Raw genomic sequence first — 21,837 nt, 5'->3', positions numbered from 1 at the left:
TTGTCTGAGACATTCACTGAGCACACTGTCATCTGAGGCCTTGAGCTTGACTTATTCATGCATCGTGGATGTTTCATCCTGGGTAGTTGTTTCTATGCTCACTAGTCCTCGGCCTCCTTCCTTGCGGATAGCAGACAGTCTCAGGGAGCTGGATTTGGGATGGAACCCTCCATGTATGGTGAGGAGAGTTTGAGTCTTAACGTCTGTGGTCTGTATCTCTTCCTTTGTTCATCTGATTATTCCTGCAGGGTATCTGATGACTGGCAGTGTGTAGCTGGTCTTGTTCTTCCCATTGATCTGGCTTCTCAGGACTTGTCTTACTCGTTGGAGGTATTTGGCTGATGCAACTCTCCTTGTTGCCATTTGCCTGTGAGATTCCAAGGTACTTGTAACTGTCCTGAATGTCTGCTATTGTCCTTCTGGGAGTGAGACCTCTTCTGTGTGGACTACCTTGCCTCTCTTTGTCACCATCCGACTGCATTTCTCAAGCCTGAATGACATCCCAATGTCAGTCCTGTAGATCCTGGTGGATCAGGGAGTCAATGTCAGTCCTGTAGATCCTGGTGGATCAGGTAGTCAATGTCAGTCCTGTAGATCCTGGCGGATCAGGGAGTCAATGTCAGTCCTGTAGATCCTGGCGGATCAGGGAGTCAATGTCGCGCTCGCTCTTAGCGTAAAGCTGGTATAAGAATTCTTCTCGTGATTCATAGCAGTTCTTCACCACATCCTCTTCAATATTGTGTTTGGGTTTAGGGAGGTTACAACCTGCAGGCGACAGCAGAAGGAGCTGCAGCCAGTGTCCGAGCTCTGTTGGGCGGAGCCTGCCCTCGTTTGACTCCGCCCACTGAACCTTCTGAAAGGTAAAATGTGAAGTACACCAAAGAACTGAGAAAAAGTTAAACAAGCAGATATCTGTGCCCCACCTTCACCTGAAACTGGAAGGGGTAGGCTTTAGTAACTCAGTTACCCTGAAATAATGTAATCGGGTTTGAAATGTGGATGGATAGGCGAAGATATTTGCAGATTTGATTTTAGTTTTTCAACATTTCCAGATAGTTGTATTTCATTATTTTAGAATTAAATTGGTCACATTAGCAGTAGAGTTGAATAGATCTGAACACTATCAAGACTTCACCATCAGGGTTATAAGAGTCTGGATTTGGTTTAAATGGACTAAGACATCGAGCTTGAAGATAACAATCATCTTTAGTGTGAGGATTGAAGACTGCAGGGCTGGAGACACGTTCTAAACATTAGGATTATTGAATGTATCAGCGTCTGGGTCCACTTATCTCCTGTTTAATTAAGTCTACAGTCTTTCCTGATCCGAACTCTGTCTCTCAGCGCCCTGCACTCCATCTCTCAGACCATCTCTGAGCTGTACTCCCACTGGGCCTTCCTCCAAGTCTTGGGTAACAAACACTCACATGTGCACCTGCACACACCCACAGTGTTGCTGCTTTCCTTTTAACTCCCTGTCTTCTGTAGAGGGAACTTCCTCGGCTGAAGATGACCTAATCAGGTCAGTTCCGGGTCCCATTAGCGCGGTAACCGCGGCCCCTCCCCCTGCTGTTGCCACAATCACAGGCTTGGTCTACGATGAGAGAATGATGGAGCACGTCAATTTGTGGGACAGGTGAGCTGAACAGAGGTCCATGAGTTTGTTGTTTAATGGTGCTGCTGTAAATGTGGTCATGTCCTCTTAGACACCACCCGGAGCAGCCTCAGAGGATCTTCAGGATCTTCTCCAGGCACCAGCAGCTGGGATTGGTCGACCGTTGCCAGCGAATCCAGAGTCGCTCGGCAACAGAGGAAGAGCTAGCTATGTGTCATAGGTGAGGAGGTGCCTCAAGTACGACATGCCCCATTGTTGTGTTAACCTCGCTGAGACTTGCTGACCATGTGTGTGATTGTCTAGTTTGAAGCACATCCAACAGATGAGTGCAACAGCAACCATGAAGCCCAGAGACCTTCACAGGCTGGGGGACGAGTTTGTCTCCATCTTCATCAGCAACCAGAGCTTCCAGTCCGCCCAGCTCGCTGCTGGAAGCTGCTTTGCTGCTGTGGAGCATATCCTAGATGGACAGGTAACACCTGACAGGTAGCTGATGTTATACAGGACAAAGCTTCTAATAGACACCATGACCGCTGAGGTCAGGCTATCGGTCTACAGTCTCTGTCCACTCCTTAGAAACATTGTCAAAGGGTAACCAAACCCAAACAACTGTTTTTGTCTGTTGATGTCTATAAATGGGGCTTTAAACCTGCTGTCTGTTAGCCATTGCCACATTTCTGAGAAATTAAAACAAACTTAATTCTTGTAAATATAGTCAAAAACCGTCTGTGTCCCCCTACAGGTTGAAATGAGGTGTTACATTTGAATTTCCTGATTGGTCAAACCATTTAAGTCCCACTTCATTTCAGAAGTCTTATGTCATGATCTGCAGCTCCAGTAATGGAACAGTCCTGTTCCACAGCCCCGCCCCTCTGTGGGCGGAGTCATCCTCCCACTTCCTTGTTTGGTTACCCTTTAAAGACCGTAGCTCATGAACAGAAGCTGAGGGTTCGAAGCACATGCAGATAACAACATTCACACTAGTATTATTACAGGTAATGCTATATATGTAGTTCATAGTTATGTTAAAAAGTTACGCTTTTTAAAGTTTAAAAAATGGGCATTCTGTTAGCTTTTTGGACTATTTTGGCTTTTACTTAGATTTTTTTTTAGGCTACTTTGAAGCTTAGCTAATATTTCAGCTACATGCTAGCTGTTTTGGCTAATTTAGACTTTTTCAAAATTTCTTAGACTGTTTTGGAATTAGGCTAATAGTTAGATGCTAGTGGTTTTGGCTAATTCCTGCCTTTTTTCCAAATTTTTTAGGATATTTATAAGTCAAGGTATTTTTTTCAGCTGCATGCTAGCTGCTATTCTTTTGTTTTGTTTTTAGGCTACTTTGAAATTTAGCTAATATTTTAGCTGGCCATCAACTTCAGTGTTTTTAGCTCTCAATATCAGTATCATCAGCGGCCAAATTCATCTTACAGCATTCACGCTAGCATTATCACAGGTAATGCTATATCTAGTTCATAATTATGTTAAAAAGTTGAGGTTTTAAAAAGGGGCATTCTGTTAGCTTTTTGGAATATTTTGGAATTTATTAAGATTTTTTGGCTATTTTGGGGTTTAGCTAATATTTCAGCTATATGCTGTCTGTTTTGGGTATTTTATTTTAATTTTTTTTAAGATTTTTTAGGCTGTTTTGGATCAAGGCTAATATTTACACGCTAGTTGTTTTGGCTAAATTAGGCTTTTATTTAATATTTGTAGGATTTTTTGAAGTTTAACTATTTTTTAGCTACATGCTAGCTGCTTTGGCTAACAGTTGGTTACCTTTTCCCGTAGATCTTTTGACAGCTCTTTAGCTTTTTCCATGACTCAGATCCAGTCATGTCAGTGCAGCTCTGGATGAAGGACACTAGGGTCTGTTAGGAGCCCAGAAACGTTACTGCACTCACACTGATTACAGGTAAACCAGCCCAGGTGAGGATGGTTACCTGTAGCTGTCATTCTGACCCTTTTCTGTCAGCTTGTGTTCATGTTTTCAGAACAAAGTTATCAGAGTATGTAAACTTTTAAACAAAGTCATTTGGGAAGTTAAACAGTAAACGGAATGTTTTGACAGTAAATGTTCTCCTCTAACTATGAGTGGAAAAAACATTTCTAGTGTTGTCGTTCATTTTGTATAAAAAATGATCAAGAAATCAAAATTTCTTCCTGGATATGTAAACTTATGCCATTATAGTATCTCACAAGCATCAATATACGATAGCAGTATTTCTACATGAGTACAATGGTATACTTGTGTACATGAATATGGTAGTATCCATGTTAGAGTACATCAGAAGAGACTTTGATGGTATTTCGTTTGATAGTTATAGAAGAAAATTGTTTGTAAAGGACAATAAGTGGAGTAAAGTAAGAACTTAGTGTGACAAAGTAGATTTTATGTCTCGTGGATATTTGCCGTTCATGGTTATCGTGATCAGTGAGAGCCGTCCATGCGTGATGTGAATGACTGGAGTCGGCGTTTTGGCTGCAGGTAAACAACGCCGTGGCCATCGTCCGTCCTCCAGGCCATCACGCCGAGGTCGACTCTCCTTGCGGCTTTTGTCTCTTCAACACAGCAGCGCTCACCGCTCGCCACGCTCAGAAAGTCTCCCCCGATCTGAAGATCTTGATTGTGGACTGGGATGTTCACCACGGGAACGGGACGCAGCACATGTTTGAGGACGACAGCAGGTGAGCAGAACTGGAGGAGTGAAGCTGCACATCTGTCCCCCAGACCCTCACGCTTTCTTCTCCTGCAGTGTTCTCTACATCTCCCTCCATCGCTATGACAACGGGACTTTCTTTCCATCATCGGAAGACGCTGCCCCTGAAAAGGTGGGCGTGGCCAAAGGTGTGGGGTATAATGTGAACGTGGCGTGGAGCGGTGGGCGGATGGGGGATTCTGACTACCTGGCAGCCTTTCACCAGGTCGTCATGCCAATCGCATCAGAGGTACCCCCACTGCTGATGTTAGACTTAAGAATCAACCCTGATGGGTAACCTGAACTCTTCTGGCCCCACCCACATCTGTAGTTCAACCCTGGCCTGGTTCTGGTGTCCGCCGGGTTCGATGCAGCGCGGGGGGATCCACTGGGTGGATATAATGTGACCCCAGAAGGATACGCCCACCTCACGCACATGCTGATGTCACTGGCAGGAGGGCGGGTCCTCATCATCCTGGAGGTGAATTCAAGTCAGACTGATATTTCAGAAATGCTCCGCCCCTCACAGAACACCTTACCTGTCCACCTCAGGGAGGCTACAACCTCACCTCCATTTCTGACTCCATGGCTGCCTGCACCAGCGTGCTGCTGGGAGACCCTCCGCCATCACTGGTGACCCCCCTGCCCCCCCCTCACCACTGCGCTGCAGTAGCCATCAACGAGGTCATCCAGCACCACGCCCCCTACTGGAGGAGCCTGAGGGTTCAGAGTGAGTGCTGACTCCAGAACTCGGTTCTGATGCTCGTGACCAGAGTCGGGTTGTTAGAATCCATAAATCCATCTGAGTCGATCTAAACTTAATAGATCAATAATCGATTCATAAAAATATAGACCGATGCAGCACATTAAGCTGAAGTCCGCTAGCTTGATGCTAACGTTTAATGGGATTTCCCATAGGACGGCTAATGCTAACGGTTGGTCGACCTAAAGAGACATTATATTGACAAAGTGAACATCTTTATATGAATTTTCTAAACTCTTTTAAGGAAATATTTTTTAAAGTAACTATTTGTGGTCTAAAACATATTTTTTTCCTAATACTGTCTTCTGCTGGAATGAGGTGTAATGCTATAGCGCGATCGCCACCTAGTGGCCAAACTGAAACATCCTCCAGGAGAAGCAGATCAATGTTTATAATGTTAATGATCTGAACATTTTTGTCCTTTAGAGAATCTATGTAACTCTGTATGATATTAACAATCTCAGTATTTCACTGATACATTTACAGGATGAGAACTATATCAGATTTTTATAAACATATTTAAAACATGTAGTAGATTATTAATGTATTTCTAAACAAATGTGTATAAATATGTAAACTCAAAATTGAATTGAATCAAATTTAATTGAGGTGATCAAAAGAATTGAAAAAAATCTGAATCAGATCGATTCTGGAAATTATTATCGATACCCAGCCCCACTCTTAACCCCCCCCCCCATCCTGTTTTCTTTAAGTTCCAGACTCGGTGCGAGCATCCTCAAAGCATCGTGGGAAACGTGGTTCTAAAGGAAGAGACCGGACGTCGGGGCAGAGCAGCACGAGCAGACCTGAGTCCTCTATGGTAACCCCCCCATCAAAGATTCTGTTAACATGCCCCTCCCACGCACCCTCACCTGAATATGTCTCCTCCAATCAGGCGCAGAGCGACGTGGAGCAGCTCACGCAGGGTTTGGCCACTCTAGACCTCAGTCAGAGCCCGGCACACCCGGCCCTTCCTGGCCCTGCAGCCCCGCCCCCAGAGGGAGGAGTCGGATCAGAGTCCCACCCACATTCAGACTCTGTTGAAGAAGCTCAGGTGATCAAAGGTGACAGCCCGCCGAGGGCAGCACCACCTCAGGTGAGTCATCGTCAAACATTTACCTCTGATTCTCCAGTCCAGCTCATTCCTTCTGTCAATCACAGGTAACACCTGAGGAGGAGGAGCCTGAGCCAGAAGGAGCGTGCGGTTGGGCGGAGTCTCAGAAAAGCGTGGAACTAATGTGTGCAGCAGACGTGGGTGGAGCCTATAGTTCTGGTTCAGGTGTGACTGGTGCGTCTCTTGCTCAGGTGTGCTGCTGGGACTGTCTCCTCAGACTCTGTATGTGGTCGACCCGCTGCCCTGGTGTCCACACCTGGACGCTGTGAAGCCCCTCCCCCCCACAGGTATAGACGTGTCGCGGCCCTGCCAGGACTGTGCATCTGAGGCCGAGAACTGGATCTGCCTCACCTGCTACCAGGTACACACAGAGCTGCCTGGCACATTCCTCACCATGAAATGACTGTCACCTGTGTGATGTCACCTGTGTCATGTCACCTGTGTGATGTCACAGGTGTTCTGCGGGCGCTACGTCAACGAGCACATGGTGGCTCACGGCGCGGAGGAGGAGCACCCCATGGTTCTGAGTTTCTCTGATCTCTCTGTGTGGTGTTACCTGTGCGAGTCCTACGTCCACCACCAGGTGAGGTTGTCCTCTGAAGCTGCAGAGATTCAAATCCACATCAGAACATCTCATTTGACTGCAGTCAGTGTGAAGATACCATCTTCTCTTCTCCAGAACCTGAACTAGACACTAGGAACAGATGAGGGTTTAGTGCATCTGCAGCAGAGCTGTTGTGATGTCAATAAAATAAAATAATAAAATAAAATAAAAAAATGAGGTGTTGACATTAAAAAATTTGCATAAATAATTTCTTATATTGTCAACTATTCATTGACAGCCCCACGAATCGCCTGCAGAACCTCAGATCTGTCGATGAATCACATTCAGTGTGAACGCAGCTTAAAGCAGTGATTTCAGGACACTAGAGTTCAATTTCAGATTTCATTTAGCACTTCAGAAACAAAGAAGCAAGTTCAGTTATAAGTAAGAACAAAATAAAGAAACTATATCAAAGTTAAGTGGCCAACTGACTCAAACTGAATTCAAATCATGTTTTTTTCCCTATAAAAAAATGAAACATTGTTAATTTATACAAAGGTAAAGTTAAAATTTAACTTATAAACACGATTATAATGTTATTCCATATAAAGCATTCTACCATTATATATTTTTTTTTAAAATAAAGAAAATGTTTAAGAAATAAATGGTTTTTATTTGGTTTTTGTGAAGTTATATAACATTTCATTTTAACCAACTGGAGAGAAAAATAGAAACTTTGAACTTTCTCCTACAGCCTTTAGCTCTGCAACTTTGCTTTGCAACTTTTGAGAGAACGCTGCAACTTTAAGCTCTTTAACAAAAAAGCCCTGGAGCTCCTGGAGCTCCTGGAGGTCCTGGAGCTCCTGGAAACCCTGGAGCTCCTGGAGGTCCTGGAGCTCCTGGAGGTCCTGGAGCTCTTGTAGATCCTGGGACCTCATTAGTACAAGATTCAAAGTGTCTTTTCTTACATTTTCTGTTGTGTTTGTTGATGTTTGTTGAGGAAACGGTTTATGTTGCCTCAAAACGGTTCTGATCCAAAGCGCTTTGGTGACCATCTGAGGCCGTTTGTGTCCAGATTCTGTTCCAGACCAAAAACGCTGCCCACCTCTCCAAGTTCGGAGAAGGCTGCCCCCCGTGGAACTGAGAGGAGGAAGAGGACGAGGAAGGCTTCCTCGCCGTCCGACTCTGCTTCATTTGGACAGTTTCACGTGTTCTGGATGACCGTGCTTCTGGAATGTTCTGATGCCACACGGCCACCAAAAAAGAGACAAATACACAATTCTTTCTTCATCTGATTTTTTAAATATTCCTTAATTATCTTCACAGTTCTTTGACCTTTAAAATCCATGTGATCACGGAAAGATGAACGAACACGATGATGTCAGCTTGTTTCAAAGCTGCTCAGTGATCTGAGTCCTCATGTTAGTCAGTTTGATAACTAAAATAAAATCTGTTCTATCAAAATCTTCTGGTTGATCTGTGTGTCGACACTCGCTGAACTTCAGCAGAAATGTTTCTGTGAGTTATTAAACCCGCTGCAGTTCATCTCCCCTGGTGGAGAAAAAAACATTTTTTCAAAAGTTACTATAAAGTAGAAGTACAAATGTTAAAAAAAACTAAACTAAGCCTCATGAACTCATTCACGTACAGTTGAAGGACAGGATGTATTACAGGTCAAGTTAACACGGCAGCTCTATTTTTGAACAAATTTAAGGATTTTAAGAGCGCTTAATGGGCTAAAAATACACTAAAGCTCATTTAATAACTGATTTAATTTCAGTTTGTCAGATTTACACATTTCCGGCTGAGATGCACCACAAACGGTAAAATAAACGGTTAAAATTACACCATTCCACTGCCTTTGCTGCACTGAGATGATCCTGTGACAGTGTCTTTTATTTTGAAAAGAAAATCATGTGAACCTCTGTTGAAAGTTTTAACTTTCATATTTTTGGAAAAAGTCTATTTTCTCTCTATGTTTTTGTTTTAAAAAAAGACAAGAGTTCATTTATATTTATATCAGCGCCTTATATTTCTCAGGATGAGGTGAGACTTTGAGGCTCCAGTTTCGCTCAGTGAGAAATTTATTTACCATCTTCATCCTTGATGGTATCGATTCAACACGGAGACTCTCCTCAGAGAGTTCATTAACATGACAGCATCACATGCAGATTCATCAGCTGAACATCCATGATGCCGATCTCCCGTTCTACCTCATCACAAAGGTTCTGTCGGGTTCTGACTGTGGAGGTCATTAGAGTCCAGAGGACTCGTTGTCTGAAATGATTCTGGAGCCTTATCCTGCTGGAAGTATCGGAAGATCTCTGAGGCTGATACAGTCCATGAACAATGATTGTCCATTTTGGCTTTTATGATCCTCGTAAATAATAATAAAAAAATGTTTTGGTTTTCTAAAATGTAAACAATTCAGCTGACCACCTGAGACCAGGAAGACAACGACGTACTTCTGTTTGTTTCTCAGACCTGAGTAGAGCCTGCTGCGTGTATGTAGTACCCCCCCCCCCCAATAAATAAATAAAATTAAACAAAAACAAAAACACACGTACTCATGATCCGCAGTGTGATCATTGATCTACTGGAGTTCTTTCAGATGAATTTGGTCTTTTTTTTTCATTGACCACTTAATGAATACAATGCAATCAACACATTAGAGCTCATACAGATATAAACGACACGATATATGACGACACTAGAAAGAAAAATAGGAAAATACAGCACAGCAAATAAACAAGAGACAAAAAAAAACTAGAAAATGTCAGATTTACTGTTTTTTTGTCTCTATATGTTCTTAATTCCAGATATTTACAGATTTCTCGTGTTTTTGAACCTTTGTATTCATGGAAGTTGAGATGTTTTTTTAAATATTGCTCAAGTTCTGTTTTAAGAACCAAAAATTCTGTTTTTTGTTCATGACTTTACTTTAATGTGAAACTTGGCCATAAAAACATGTTAATAAAAAGGAAGCATCCTGATGTTTGGATCTTTGTAAACCAAAACTATCCTCTCTGTCACACAGATCAAACCATTACATGTTTTTGTCTGCAGGGATTTTTCCTCAGACGTCGCTGCGCCTGCAGCTCCATCGCTGTCCAGACGGGGCGCCGCTGAGCGCAGAACCGCGCTGCGGCTCTTCCTCCTCCTCCTCCTCCTCCTCCTCCTCAGACCGACATTGAGAGCCATGTTCCTCCTCTTCCTCCTCTTCCTCCAGCTGATGGACAGCGGGACTCCCGGGCTTTTTGTTTCCTGAACGCTCGCGGATAAATCTCTGTTAGTCTGCCGGCCGCTGATTGGCTCCGCTGTGTACGGTCTGTTCCTGTGCGGGAAGGTGAGCAGGTGAGCAGGTGTGCAGGCGCGCGCCCGTTCTGAACGAGCTGCTGGAAAACACCAGCTGCAGCTGGAGCTTCAGATCCTCGTTTCTGGTGTTTCTGGTGTTTCTGGTGTTTGTGGTAGATCTTCATGAGGATCTCGTGATCCTGACAGCCGCTGATCTGCATGAAGCTGATCTTTGCTGTGATGTCGATAAGAAGCCAGAATGTGTTTCCCGCTCATGTATTTAAAAAGAAGATGGATGATCACGATATAGTTTATTGTGGAGCTTTTGGGAGTTTTTATCATATTTACATTTTTCCACATATTCTATGTAAAACAACAACAGCTTCTTGTGTTAAAAAAACAAAAAAAGACATTGTTTGACTAATCTAGGATGATCATCCTCCTTCTTTTTACGATTTTTGGGACAAAATATGAGTTTCTGATGATGCCTGAGAGGGGATACGCATTCCAGAGGGGAAACGTATCGTAGCACCACACCAGTGTTCCTGCCAATGCCCACGATTGACCCAGTCTGACCCGGTCCCATGTCTGACTCTGTCTCCTGTTCTTCTCACATCTGACCCCATTTTAGGTCTGACTCGGTCCCACATCTGACCCCATTTTTGGTTTGACCCGATTCTCATGTCTGACCCGGTCCCATGCCAGACCCGGCCTCATATCTGACCCGGTCCCATATCTTACCCCATTTTAGGTCGGACCCGATTCTCACATCTGACCCGGTCCCAAGTCTGACCTGGTCTCCTGTTCTTCACATGTCTGACCCGGTCCCACGCCAGACCCGGCCTCATATCTGGCCCGGTCCCACATCTTACCCCATTTTAGGTTGGACCTGATTCTCATGTCTTACCCGGTCTCACATCTGACCCGGTCCCATGTCTGACCTGATCTCACGTCTGACTCGGTCCCACGTCTGACTCGGTCCCACGTCTGACCCGGTCTCACGTCTGACCCGGTCTCACATCTGACCCAGTCTCACGTCTGACCCGGTCTCCCGTTCTTCCCAGGGATGTCGGAGTCTCCCGGACTCGTGGACCTGGCCCGTCTTTACCAAACGGAGTTTGTGCGCAGTGCACGTGCGGTGGCCGTGCTCTGGGCCGTGTGCACGCTCTGCCTAGCCATCGTACAGGTGGTCATTCTGCTCCAGCCGTCCTGGATCGGAACCTCAGACACCCCGGTTCTCCCGGCCGGACCCCCGCTACCCAAAGGCACGATAGGACTGTTTGAGGTGAGAATGGCAGAACTTTCTCACCTGTCCTTGGACCGCCCACATGACCCCTCCCCCCTCTGTGCTCCCAGGTGTGTATGGAGACAGAATGGCCAATCCCAGACTGCAAAGGGGGTCTCTCCAGCCTGTCCCCTCTGCCGTGCTTCCAGTCTGTGGCGGTTCTGGTGGGGGTTTCGTTATGGGCCGTGTGGACCAGCGTCCTCTGTCTTTGTCTCTTCAGGTTCTGCAGCGCCGTCACCGTCTACAAGATCTGCGCCTGGCTGCAGCTGACCGCAGGTTTGTGCTGGACCACGACGGAGCCCAAAGGGTCTCCTTTCTGAGGAGATCTTTGTGCACGAGATGTTTGCAGATACCCAAGTCCAAGTGGACCCCATACGGTTAAAAGTGGGCAGAAAATTCCTGTTTGGTGTCTCCAACTCCTCGTTTTTTTGACATTGAACCCAATGAATCCATTGAATCCCACCGGTCACAATAGTGACCGTAGAATAATATTTCATTTCTAAGGCTGTAAAAATGTTACTGAAAGATCCATCTATGCATTTTAAAGGGTCTCAATGAAATATATGCAGTGTCACATGAGTACTGAAAAATGTCACATGACCAGAGCTGTTCACTTCCTGTTTGTGCCAAGAGAAGAAGATGACGGTGAGAACGATGCCAAAGAAAAGGTAGAAAAGTTTGTTAACATGAAGATGGGACATTGATTTTTGGTACACATCATGTTTAATATGTCTAGTATTGATATTTCCATTTGTAATTAATAAACTTTATTTAATGTGATCGTAGAACTCACAAACTGACAACAGTAGTGACCGGAGGGATTAGCCGTTGTATCGCCATGCTAATACACTTTGGTGAACTGTTCAGGATTGTAGGTGTGGTTTGTGTGGTTGTTGTGGTCATGATGGTTGGTGTGGTCAGGATTGTTGGTGTGGTTTGTATAGTTGATGTGGTCATGATGGTTGTTGTGGTCAGGATGGTTGTTGTGGTCACGGACGACCAATCCCGTCTGCCGTGTCTCTGCAGGTTTCTGCCTGGCCCTGGCCTGTCTTTTGTTTCCAGACTCGTGGGAGAGTCCAGAGATGCGAGCGCTGTGTGGAGACTCGGTGAGCAGTTAGCTCCGCCTCCTATGCATTGTAAAACTTTGATTGGAGAGATGATCTAGACCAGAGGTCGGCAACCTTTAACAGTAAAAGAACCATTTGGGCTCATTCTCTACTGATCAGAACCTAGAAGGAGCCGCATAGTTTTACTTTAGCCTTTAAGAAATTTAGATTTGCACTCATGACCTTCTGTTTTAAAATGGTAAATATGAATTTTGTCTATTTTTGGCACAAACAATAGCAAAAATATAAAAAGAACCGAGCATTTCTCCATTTTGATAGAAACTCAAATAACTTGTTTTCAAAATAAAAGCTGCTCTATGCCAAACAGGATCATCTCAGTGCAGTTAGTAACCAATGTTATGCAGCATAAGATAATATGTGATTTTAACTCATAAAATATCAAACTTTTTACCAAAGTTTTGCTTTGTATATAAAATCTGTTCATTCTGGAGGTAGAGTTGATCAAACAAGACGTCTTCAGGTCAACAGGATGTAAAAACCTACAGAGTTTATCATCTATGTGAACCTCAGACATCAGTTTATAAATGGAACTAATGTAAATGAAATAAATGCTAATCAGTTTGAGGATTGTGGCCGGTTTCAACCCGACTTCTTTCAGCTTCAGCTTGTAGAACTAGACAGGGAGATGCTGCCTCCTGGTCCGGGTAAACCTGCGGCCCTCCTCTCCCTACAGGTCGGTAGCTTCTCTCTTGGAAACTGCTCGGTCCACTGGACCTTCATTCTGGCCGTGCTGGGAGTTCTGGATTGCTCCATCTTGGCCACCCTGGCTTTTGTTCTGGCTAACAGACAGGATGCACTGCTGCCCCCCACTTCCCCCGATGGTGAGTATTAGCAGGACATGATGGCGTCTTGATAGTTTAATGACTGGGTCTGTGTTTACAGCGACCTTGGGTCTGCTGATGACACCCTGATCCTCCAGGTGAGCCTTGTCCTCCTGATCCATGGATCGTCCATCATTCCTCTCCTGACTTTTCCTCCATCGTTCTCCTCAGGGACGTCGGTTTCTTCGTCTCTGCTCACTTAAAGCAGGAAACATCTGATGAATGCTACATTTCTGACAAAGGATGAAGATGATCAGGACTTGTGTGAAGCAGCATCTCAAAGACGCGATCGTAACTCTTCGCACCTGAAAGAGTCGGAACCGATCAGAAAGTGGGCGGGGCTCTCAGATTTTGTCTGCTTGTTTTTCTTTTATTTTTTTGGAGCATCAGAAGAGAACACAACCCTGTCAGAAGGAGCATTCTGGGAAATAAAAGCTGGCACTGACGCCACTTTGACCAAATGTTTGCTTGTTTACATGTTAGCTTCCCCTGATCCACGCTGAGAAAGCCCCGCCCATCCTTAGCAGACGAACTGGATCAGGTGATTCCAGGATCTGGCTGATGGAAAACACCTGATCCAGGTAATCAGCAGCACCTGCAACAGAGAAGATGAAACTACCGGTGGCTCTGTTTGAACCTTTCTGATAAGAGCGGCCTCCACTGGTGAAAGTGTATGAAGATCCTGGTCTATTGCAGCTTTTTCACAGGAAATATCTAAAAGTTTTGTCTCTTCACGGCTGTGATTGAACAGAAGTTTTAGTGATATCATTGTAAAAAGTGACAGATATGAGTCATAGGATGCTTTCTGTTGCAATAAAATGCTCCTAAGCATGCAGACCTGTGTTGGTAAAGTTTTTCAAATCGGGCGGGTATGGATAATAAATTCCATAATCGATTCTAATCATCAGAGCCTGGATGGTTTTGGTTTTTTTCAATTCTTTCGTTCCTCTCAATTCAATTCAATTTAGAGTTTTCACATTTAGACACATTTGTTTACAAATACATTAATAACCCATATATGTTTTGAAGATAGTCATATTAACCAGTTACAGTCACATACTATCAAATGTATCGGTGAAATGAAGAGATTGTAAATATAATTCATTGTTACATAACAATTGTTCTGCTTCTCATTGAGGGCGTTTCAGTTTGGCCACCAGGGGGAGCTCACAATATAACAGTATTCTTTTTTCTAGAAGAACAAGTAAAGAAAAAAACTGTGTTTTAGACCACTAATGGTTACTTTAAAATAATATTTCCGTAAAAGAGTTTAAAAAATTAATCCCTGTGAGTTTATAAAGATGTTCATTTAATCAGAAATGTATGTTTAGGTCGACTGAGCGTTAGCATTAGCCGTCCTATGGGAAATTCCACTATACGTTAGCATCAAGCTAGCGGACTTTAGCATTACGGGTTGATTGATCGATATTTTTATGGATTGATTATTGATCTCTTAGATCGATCGATCGATTGTAACAACCCCGCTCTACCTTCAAACGCTGGAAGTTCTCTTCTCTTGTTTGTAATGTTCTTAAATTGCTTGAAAACATGAGAAAAGTCCTGAATTCTGACAGTCTTTGAATGCAGCACAGATCCTCGAGGGAACAAAACAATGAGGCAGATGGACTTCACTCACTTTATTTCTTACTGTGACAGCAGATGACTCCTCACAGCCCAGGGAGCAACCAATGACAGAGCTGGGAATCTGTTGCCATGGTTACAGACTTTTTACTGGCTAACTGTGATGGCCATAGTGATTACAAAGACCGAGCTGGATCTCAGAAGCTGTTTCTATGGAACGGACGTGACGGGGTATGACACCTGCAGAGGACCTGGGCTAACGTTGAGCCTTACACAGACGCACATTTCATGACAGCAGAAGAAGAAACCAGACAGACAGAAGCAGGACCCCCCCCTCCCTCCCTCAGCCCCGCATGTACTCCAGAATCTGATCCCGCAGTACTTTGGGGTTGTAGTTCAGAGCAGCTCTTCTGTGCCGACCACTCCCAGGACTTCTCTCTTCAGCCGAGGTGTCGATGCGTTTAATCCTCTGAAGTGTGGCCCCGTAGGGGAGGGGCTTCTCATCGTCATCCTCCCCCTCAAGCCTTTTGACCCTAAGGAGGGGGGGGTCGATGCTGGGCCCCGGGGAGGCCACGTCACTAAGGGCACGGCGGGTGGAGCCCATGGGTTCAGCGGTTTGCAGCGACAGGTCCCTCTTCCTCCGTCTGCGGCTGTACGAAGCCTCCTCTGGGGGGGCTGGGGGGGCCATGGTGGAAAGTATTCTAGCAACCAACCTCCTGGACAGGAGACAAGAGGGAGGGGTCAACCCATGAGGTCTTACTTCTGCACAGCACAAATTCAATAAGGATGGTCGTGGCTGATTCCACAGCTCTCCAGCCAATCCCGATCAAATTCCTGCAGGTTTGTTTATCCGCATCCCAGACGTTGTCCCGGCCCACCTCCACCCTGTTCCCCTCCCGTCATCTCGCTTCAGTGCCGTCCCCGTCTGAGTTTCTCCACATGATGTAATACATGTGTCCAAGTCAAGGCCCGGGGGCCGGATCCGGCCCTCCGGGTAATTCTATCCGGCCCTCCAGATCATTTTACTTCATTCTTATTAATGACCCGATGTTATCTTGCATTTATTTTTAACTTGTATAATTTTGACAAAATATATTTTTGGTGTTCTGGATTTTGGCCCGTTGTGTGACTGAGTTTGACACCGCTGGTCCGAGGTCATCCAAGAACACCAGATGAACCGAACCGCCAAAGACTAAATGCACAAATTCCTGTTCTACGATTACATCTTTACATCTCACTTTTTAAGATCTCTCTTTGTTAAAATGTTTAATAAGTTTCACAATAACATTCAATATTGATGCTTCTCTGAAGAATTCCTTAGTTCAACTCTCAGTGCAGAAACTGGATTCAATAAAACTTTTAAAAAGTTTCAATCTTCAAACTCTGATAAGACAGTGTGATGATTTATAATAACAATAACTTTTTTTGTTCTTTATAAATTGAAGGAAACTAGAATAAAAAGGTTTATTTCTATTCCTGCAGCTGTTTGTCTCAGTTCTATTCATCCATGCATTCCTCTGATCACAGAAGTGACGACCTCACAAACAAAATGAGTTTGGAGAGAAAGAAAATTCCGGTAAATCTCACAAATCCTGGAGCTGATAGTTCCGGAGGTAGAGTTGAGCAATCAAGACGTCTTCAGGTCAACATGGACGTAAAAACCTTCATAGTTTATCATCTATGTTCACTTCAGCATTACTTTATGAAGATAATATTAAGAAGTTTTCTAAATAAGTGAAGCTTCTCTAATCTTTTTGAAGACATTTTGAAAACTCCGCCCACCTTTGGTCATCATTTCTTGATGCACCTGTACGTGCGCCTCACCTGAGCCCCGCCCCCATCCCCACATGCCTCGTCTCTCACCTGAGAGTGTCCTGCTCGCTGCTTCGTCTGGATGGGACCTCCCGTGTTTTCCCAGCTCTCTGCAGCAGACTCTGAAACAGCTGAAGGTCCATCCTGAGGATCAAGAAACCTCCGTGAACTTTCGCTCTCTGCTGCTGTGACAATCACCTGACATGACTCACCTGTCCAGCAAGGCCTCAGCCAACCGCGGCTCCACGAGCCTCTGCCAGCCGGCGGGGGGCCTCCTGAAGCTCAGTCCCCTCCCAGTTTCATCGTAGTCTGGGACAACATCCTCCTGGTTGTCCTCTTCATCCTCTAACACTTCCACATCCCACAGTCCTGCACCTTCAGCACTGCTTAGGAGGCGGAGCAAAGCTGCCAGGTAAGCTGCAGATGTTTAAGAAAAGAAGACTGCTGAGTTCACAATTAAGGGACAAAAATGGAAATGTTTTTCAAATAAATGGTAGATATCTGTCCGTTTAGGAATGATCTGACTGAAATGACGGATGTTTCTTGGCTTTTGTGTCTTAGTTTGGTACAACCCATTGACTGCATATAGAGAACTGGACTGACCTCACATCTAGATCGGCCTCACCTCCGGCTCCAGTGAAATTCAGCCAATTCAGTCGCCATTTTTCCACCCTACAGACGTCGCCATGTTGGAGCCAGACAGCAGTGATTGGTCCGAGTCGGTCTGAGTCTCGTTTCTATGGCAACTACTGCCGCGATTCATGAGTGAGCTTGTTGGAAGACCACACCCCTACCACTGAAAACGGCTCGGAAGAATCTGTCCATCAAATGTTGGAGGCGGGGCCATCAGACACCACATGGTTTTATTGAGGCATCTGGTTGGTCAGTTTATAACTTGAATAACTTGAGATAAAAAAAAAATTATTTAGCGAGAAGATATTAAGAAAAAAGTTTCTGAGCGAGAATGGTTATTCTGACAAACATAAGGACGGAGTAATAGAAGAGAAGTCTTCGGGATTAGGAGGAACTTCCTGTTTGGAACGCGAGGGGGAGGGGCCAAGCAGTCTCTATTACTGCCTCGTTTCCACTGAGCGGTCCGGACCAGACCAGTCCACTCTTGGGAGGTTCAGGACGGTCCGGACAATTTAAGTGAGCGTTTCCATTGAGGGTTGAACCATCAGAGCCTGCGGGGTGTAGATGATGACGTAGCTGCGACTACAGCGACGGTGAAGCTGCATCAGGTGACTCAGAAACAGACGGAAAATGAAAAAGAAAACCGCGGAGGATCATTATAATCAAATCAGGTGTTTATTCTGGAGGAAACCGGCCTGTATGCTGCAGAACCGTCTATTGTTTAGAATTAAAAGAAAAAAAACTATTTATGTTGAGCAATACTCCAATGTTCTGCAAGAAATGTTTACAAAGAACCATTTTTGATGAGTATGGATTGCTAACGGAGGTTCTTCGGCTGCGGGGGATGGTTGAGAGGAAAAAAAGGGGGATGGGTTTTCACCGTATTTGCCTCCTGTCCCCAACCCCCACGAATAAGGAGGAATGCTGGATGCAAAGAATGTATTATTCTTTTCAAGAAGATTGCAGGGGTGAAGAAGAATCCAGCCGAAAAAAGGTCAGAACTGGGTTTGGATCTTGGGTCAGGATAAGCGCTGGTCAGGCGCTTCCTGTTGTCATAAAATCTCTCCACCAATCAAAGGGTTAAATGGTGTGACGACAGAAGCTCCGCCCTCATGGGTCCATTCCTTTACGGGTTCACTTTGAAATGGAAACGCTCAAAAGTCTAGTCTGGCCCAGTCCAGTGCAGTCCGGTCCGGTCCAGTCCAGTCTGGTCCAGTCCGGCCCGGTCCAGTCCGTTCTGTGGAAATGAGGCATAACAGTCAATGGTTGGTGCTCTATTTGAACTGGTACTTTGGAAAATAAAAAGTAAAGATTGAATCCTGCATGTGGAGCTTATTCATTGTTCACCACGGCGGCTGTGGTGTAGAGTCCTTCGACCTCTCATCAGGGGGTCGCACGTTCGGTTTCCATCTGTGTTGAAGTGTCCTTGTGCAGGACTCTGAAGTCCACATTGTTCCTGAGTTTGGTACCAGTGTGAGAAAGCATCAGTGTGTGAATGTATGTGTGGAATTGTGACTGTAAAGCGCATTGGGCCTAAAGTGTTACACAAGTATCCACCATTTCCCCCCAGTAGGAGGAGCTAACGATAGCGCCACCTCCTGCTGGAGATTCATGTGATGGTCAGCTGGCAATGTTGCTCTCAAACCTGCTTTCTGGTCCTCCTCCTGCTCCCTCCTCTGATCTCTCTCCACCAATCGCTGCAGAGCCTGGCCCAGCCCCCTGTCCCCCCAGGCCTGTGATTGGTAGAGCAGGTCGTTGGCCCTGCCCTTTGTCTGAGCCGAAGGATAGAACATCATCTTGTCCTCGTACTGCAGCAGGTCAGGCACATGTCGGCGATGGCGTGAGGCTCCACCCACTGATACATCAAAGCCACGCCCTTGACCGTGACCTGCAGGAATTGTCTGAACCAGAGAGGTTAAAGGTCAGAGACGATACTCAGTCAGTTTTGGTTCAACTTTTATTGCAAAAGTTTTGATTTGGGGCTGCATGGTGGTTGCAGTGAGGTGGTCCTTCCATCATGTTTGCCTGGAGTGAACAGGCTTTCTCCTACAGTCCACAAACATGCTTCAGAGAGTCATAGGTGATTCTAAACTCTCCTTAGCTGTGACTGTATATCGTTAATTGGCCTGGACTGACTTGCAACCTGAACCACAGCTTTGGATAGGCTCCAGCAACACCATGACCCTCAAAAGAGATTCAGCAGGTTTGGAAACTAGAAACTAGAACTTTAAGTTCTGATCCGGATTAAATTAAGCTTTTTACACACTCTAAAACAGTGGTCCCCATCCCCCGGGCCGGCACCGGTCTGTGGGTCACATGGTACTGGGCCTAAGACATAAATGCGCTCACTTAGATTATTTCCGTTGAGTTTATTTTCTGAAGTTTTATTTTGAAAGAGTTTCTGATTCTGTTCACAACATCCGTGTTGATCACATGACTTAAAGCAGCTACCTGCATGGCTAACTAGATTGCTAAGCTAGCAGCTCTACGCTAACAACAAAAAACAAACAATAAAACATGTTTGGAAAGTTTCTTTGAGGAGAAAAGATCCAGTGAGGAAACTGAAGAAGAGCCTTCGACTTCAGAGAACAATCAAGCTGCTGTTTACAGACTAACCTGGGAGTTTTCCTCCAGAAACAGAACTGAGACAGTTGATCTCATGTAGCAGACGCTGCTCTGGCTAATACCGGCGACAGACTCTCGACTGTTCCATCACAGAGATCATAAAGTTGGAGAAACGGTGGATTCACATTTAAATTCTATTTAGAAAATACCTCTTATGGCTGCTCCGTCATTTCATTGAACTTTATTCATCCATACCACCTCAAGAATCAGATGTAGCTGAAGCTAGCGTTCGGTTAGCATCGATCCACTGACGTTAACCCTAGAGCACTATTGCCCGCGATGATTTTTACCCCAGTGATTTTTTTTCAATATGTTGCATTTTTCTGGGTGTCCCTGGATAAAATCTCACAGGAATACGTGGACGGAAGGACAAGTCTCCATTGTCATGATTTTTTTTAGGAATGTTTTGTTCTCAAATTCCTGATCTTTCAGTTATTTAATTTTAGCTCTAATTTATCACGTTTTGTCATATTTTGATCTATTTTCTTATGACAAATACTTCTTATCAGGTAAAAATTACCCAGCCAAAGTGTTGATGTAATTTTTTTAAAGTGAAAATCGTCAAACAGAGATTCAATCAAATAAAGTTGCTGATTTGTGGAAACGTTTCCAACAACAAGACTGAATTAGGTTCAACAAAATATGATCAATCTGTTCGTCCTGAAACATAATCAGAGCCTGGATTGATGTTAAAATAGGAAAAAAATAATAATAATTTCCTTCATGGAATAGATACGACTTACAACAAATCAACAACTTGTCATGATTCTGTGCTTCGGTTTCGTCATGTTGTTTTCTGTCAGTCTCACTGTGTTCAGGTCAAATCATCCACAGCTGTCGTCATTTAGCTCATTGCCCTCAGCCTATTTAAGTGTCTTCATCGTCAGGACTTCTATTGTCACTGTTTTGTTCTCCTGTGGGTTCGTCATGTTTGAGTTCATCTAGTAAATGTTTAAGTTTCTGCCAACAAGTGTTTGGGTCCTTCACCACCATTCATGACACGACATGACACTTTGTTTTATTGAATCTTTATAATCTACATGAAAATATCTACTAATATATATAAATATATTTTTTAACAAAATTTCTTTCATTTTATTTTGAAAATAGATTTTCAGAAACTGGAAGCTCCAAATACCAACTACGGTCCATGAAAATATTGACAAATGGAAACCGTCTGTGGTCTGAAAAAGGTTGGACCTCTGCTCTAGTGTTACTTCCATGATGTTTCTCCCACGTCAGTCTGTCACTAATGAGGTTTTCACCACTGAAAAGCCGAACGGTCATGTGATCCACACTCAGGGTTGCGGCTCTGTGGCGTGATGAAAAACAAGAGCATGAAGTGAATCATTCTGAGACACGAGCGAGCATGCGCTCTCTGCGCACGTCAACCACCTGCTGTAAAAAACAAGCTGCCTTGTTGCCGTGGGTTACCAGCTCCTGCCATTTTGGTGACAGCAAATGAGACCCCCCTCCTCCTCCACGCTCACGAGACATCTGGATGAGGACTACAGATGAAACTCAGTTAATTCCGCTGAAACCAGAACCCAGCAGGACCGTAAATCAAGGCCCGGCTTCATGTAGGCTGACGGAAACTGAAGCTCCTGTATCGTCTCCGGTTACCATGGTGACGCAGCATCACGGACAGATGGAGGACAAACAGCACAGGGACAGGTGGCGGTTCTTACCTGAGCAGCAGAGATCAGAGCGGCGCCGAGCAGCAGGAGGCCGAGAGACGCCATGCTGCAGACGGACTGCAGATGCTGCTCTGACGGGGAAGGCTGGGGTGGGGGCTGACGCCGTCACAGCAGAGGGAGGGGCTATGAAGGAACTGGAAAAGAGGGGGGAGGGGAGGAGCATATTCTATGGGTGAAAACAACCAGATTGAAAATGAAAACTTTAAACTGAGGATCAATTCTGGATCATT

General features: G+C 44.8%; 3 protein-coding genes across 5 annotated transcripts in view; 2 read left to right on the top strand and 1 right to left on the bottom strand.

Annotated features, from left to right (window-relative positions):
• Positions 1–8,196, top strand: part of hdac6 (histone deacetylase 6) — a 17,245-nt gene extending 9,049 nt beyond the window's left edge. For both annotated transcript variants that reach the window (XM_024292581.2, XM_024292582.2), the window contains exons 15-29: positions 754–860; positions 1,345–1,412; positions 1,489–1,636; positions 1,707–1,835; positions 1,919–2,087; positions 4,101–4,300; positions 4,369–4,561; positions 4,643–4,792; positions 4,864–5,041; positions 5,788–5,894; positions 5,970–6,170; positions 6,236–6,325; positions 6,406–6,549; positions 6,643–6,771; positions 7,808–8,196. In XM_024292581.2, coding sequence (XP_024148349.1) covers positions 754–860; positions 1,345–1,412; positions 1,489–1,636; positions 1,707–1,835; positions 1,919–2,087; positions 4,101–4,300; positions 4,369–4,561; positions 4,643–4,792; positions 4,864–5,041; positions 5,788–5,894; positions 5,970–6,170; positions 6,236–6,325; positions 6,406–6,549; positions 6,643–6,771; positions 7,808–7,876 — 2,082 coding nt within the window. In that variant the 3' untranslated portion in view covers positions 7,877–8,196. The remainder of the gene's footprint in view (positions 1–753; positions 861–1,344; positions 1,413–1,488; positions 1,637–1,706; positions 1,836–1,918; positions 2,088–4,100; positions 4,301–4,368; positions 4,562–4,642; positions 4,793–4,863; positions 5,042–5,787; positions 5,895–5,969; positions 6,171–6,235; positions 6,326–6,405; positions 6,550–6,642; positions 6,772–7,807) is intronic.
• Positions 8,197–8,732: 536 nt separating this feature from the next.
• On the top strand, positions 8,733–14,168 carry lhfpl4b (LHFPL tetraspan subfamily member 4b). Of its 2 annotated transcripts, none has more exons than XM_024292632.2 (7): positions 8,733–10,078; positions 11,091–11,311; positions 11,383–11,587; positions 12,338–12,417; positions 13,112–13,259; positions 13,321–13,357; positions 13,431–14,168. In XM_024292632.2, exons 2-6 carry the CDS (start codon positions 11,093–11,095, stop codon positions 13,347–13,349), a joined length of 681 nt encoding a protein of 226 aa, XP_024148400.1. In that variant the 5' UTR covers positions 8,733–10,078; positions 11,091–11,092; the 3' UTR covers positions 13,350–13,357; positions 13,431–14,168. The 2 variants fall into 2 exon arrangements, with proteins under 2 accessions (XP_024148400.1, XP_024148399.1); XM_024292631.2 differs by having other exon boundaries at positions 8,736–10,086.
• A 713-nt stretch (positions 14,169–14,881) lies between these two features.
• pcsk1nl (proprotein convertase subtilisin/kexin type 1 inhibitor, like) lies at positions 14,882–21,757 on the bottom strand. The gene is made up of 5 exons (XM_024292626.1): positions 21,599–21,757; positions 18,931–19,186; positions 16,865–17,069; positions 16,704–16,796; positions 14,882–15,556 (listed from the first exon to the last, which is right to left on the bottom strand). Exons 1-5 carry the CDS (start codon positions 21,650–21,652, stop codon positions 15,184–15,186), a joined length of 981 nt encoding a protein of 326 aa, XP_024148394.1. The 5' UTR covers positions 21,653–21,757; the 3' UTR covers positions 14,882–15,183.
• Between the last annotated feature and the right edge of the window lie 80 nt (positions 21,758–21,837).

Source organism: Oryzias melastigma, linkage group LG7 (assembly GCF_002922805.2).
Source record: "Oryzias melastigma strain HK-1 linkage group LG7, ASM292280v2, whole genome shotgun sequence".
Lineage (NCBI taxonomy): Eukaryota > Metazoa > Chordata > Actinopteri > Beloniformes > Adrianichthyidae > Oryzias > Oryzias melastigma.
The sequence above is the reverse complement of the archived record's forward strand: the minus strand, read 5'-3'. Positions and strand labels throughout refer to the sequence as shown.

Bases quoted from the DNA above. Each gene is read 5' to 3' on its own strand.
- lhfpl4b (XM_024292632.2), top strand. From the start codon at position 11,093: ATGTCGGAGTCTCCCGGACTCGTGGACCTGGCCCGTCTTTACCAAACG. The intron at 11,312-11,382 runs GTGAGAATGGCA...CTGTGCTCCCAG, and splicing joins GCACGATAGGACTGTTTGAG to GTGTGTATGGAGACAGAATG. The intron at 11,588-12,337 runs GTTTGTGCTGGA...GTGTCTCTGCAG, and splicing joins CTGGCTGCAGCTGACCGCAG to GTTTCTGCCTGGCCCTGGCC.
- pcsk1nl (XM_024292626.1), bottom strand. From the start codon at position 21,652: ATGGCGTCTCTCGGCCTCCTGCTGCTCGGCGCCGCTCTGATCTCTGCT. The intron at 17,070-18,930 runs GTTTGAGAGCAA...AAACATCTGCAG, and splicing joins GGAGGAGGACCAGAAAGCAG to CTTACCTGGCAGCTTTGCTC. The intron at 16,797-16,864 runs GTGAGTCATGTC...CTTGATCCTCAG, and splicing joins GCTGAGGCCTTGCTGGACAG to GATGGACCTTCAGCTGTTTC.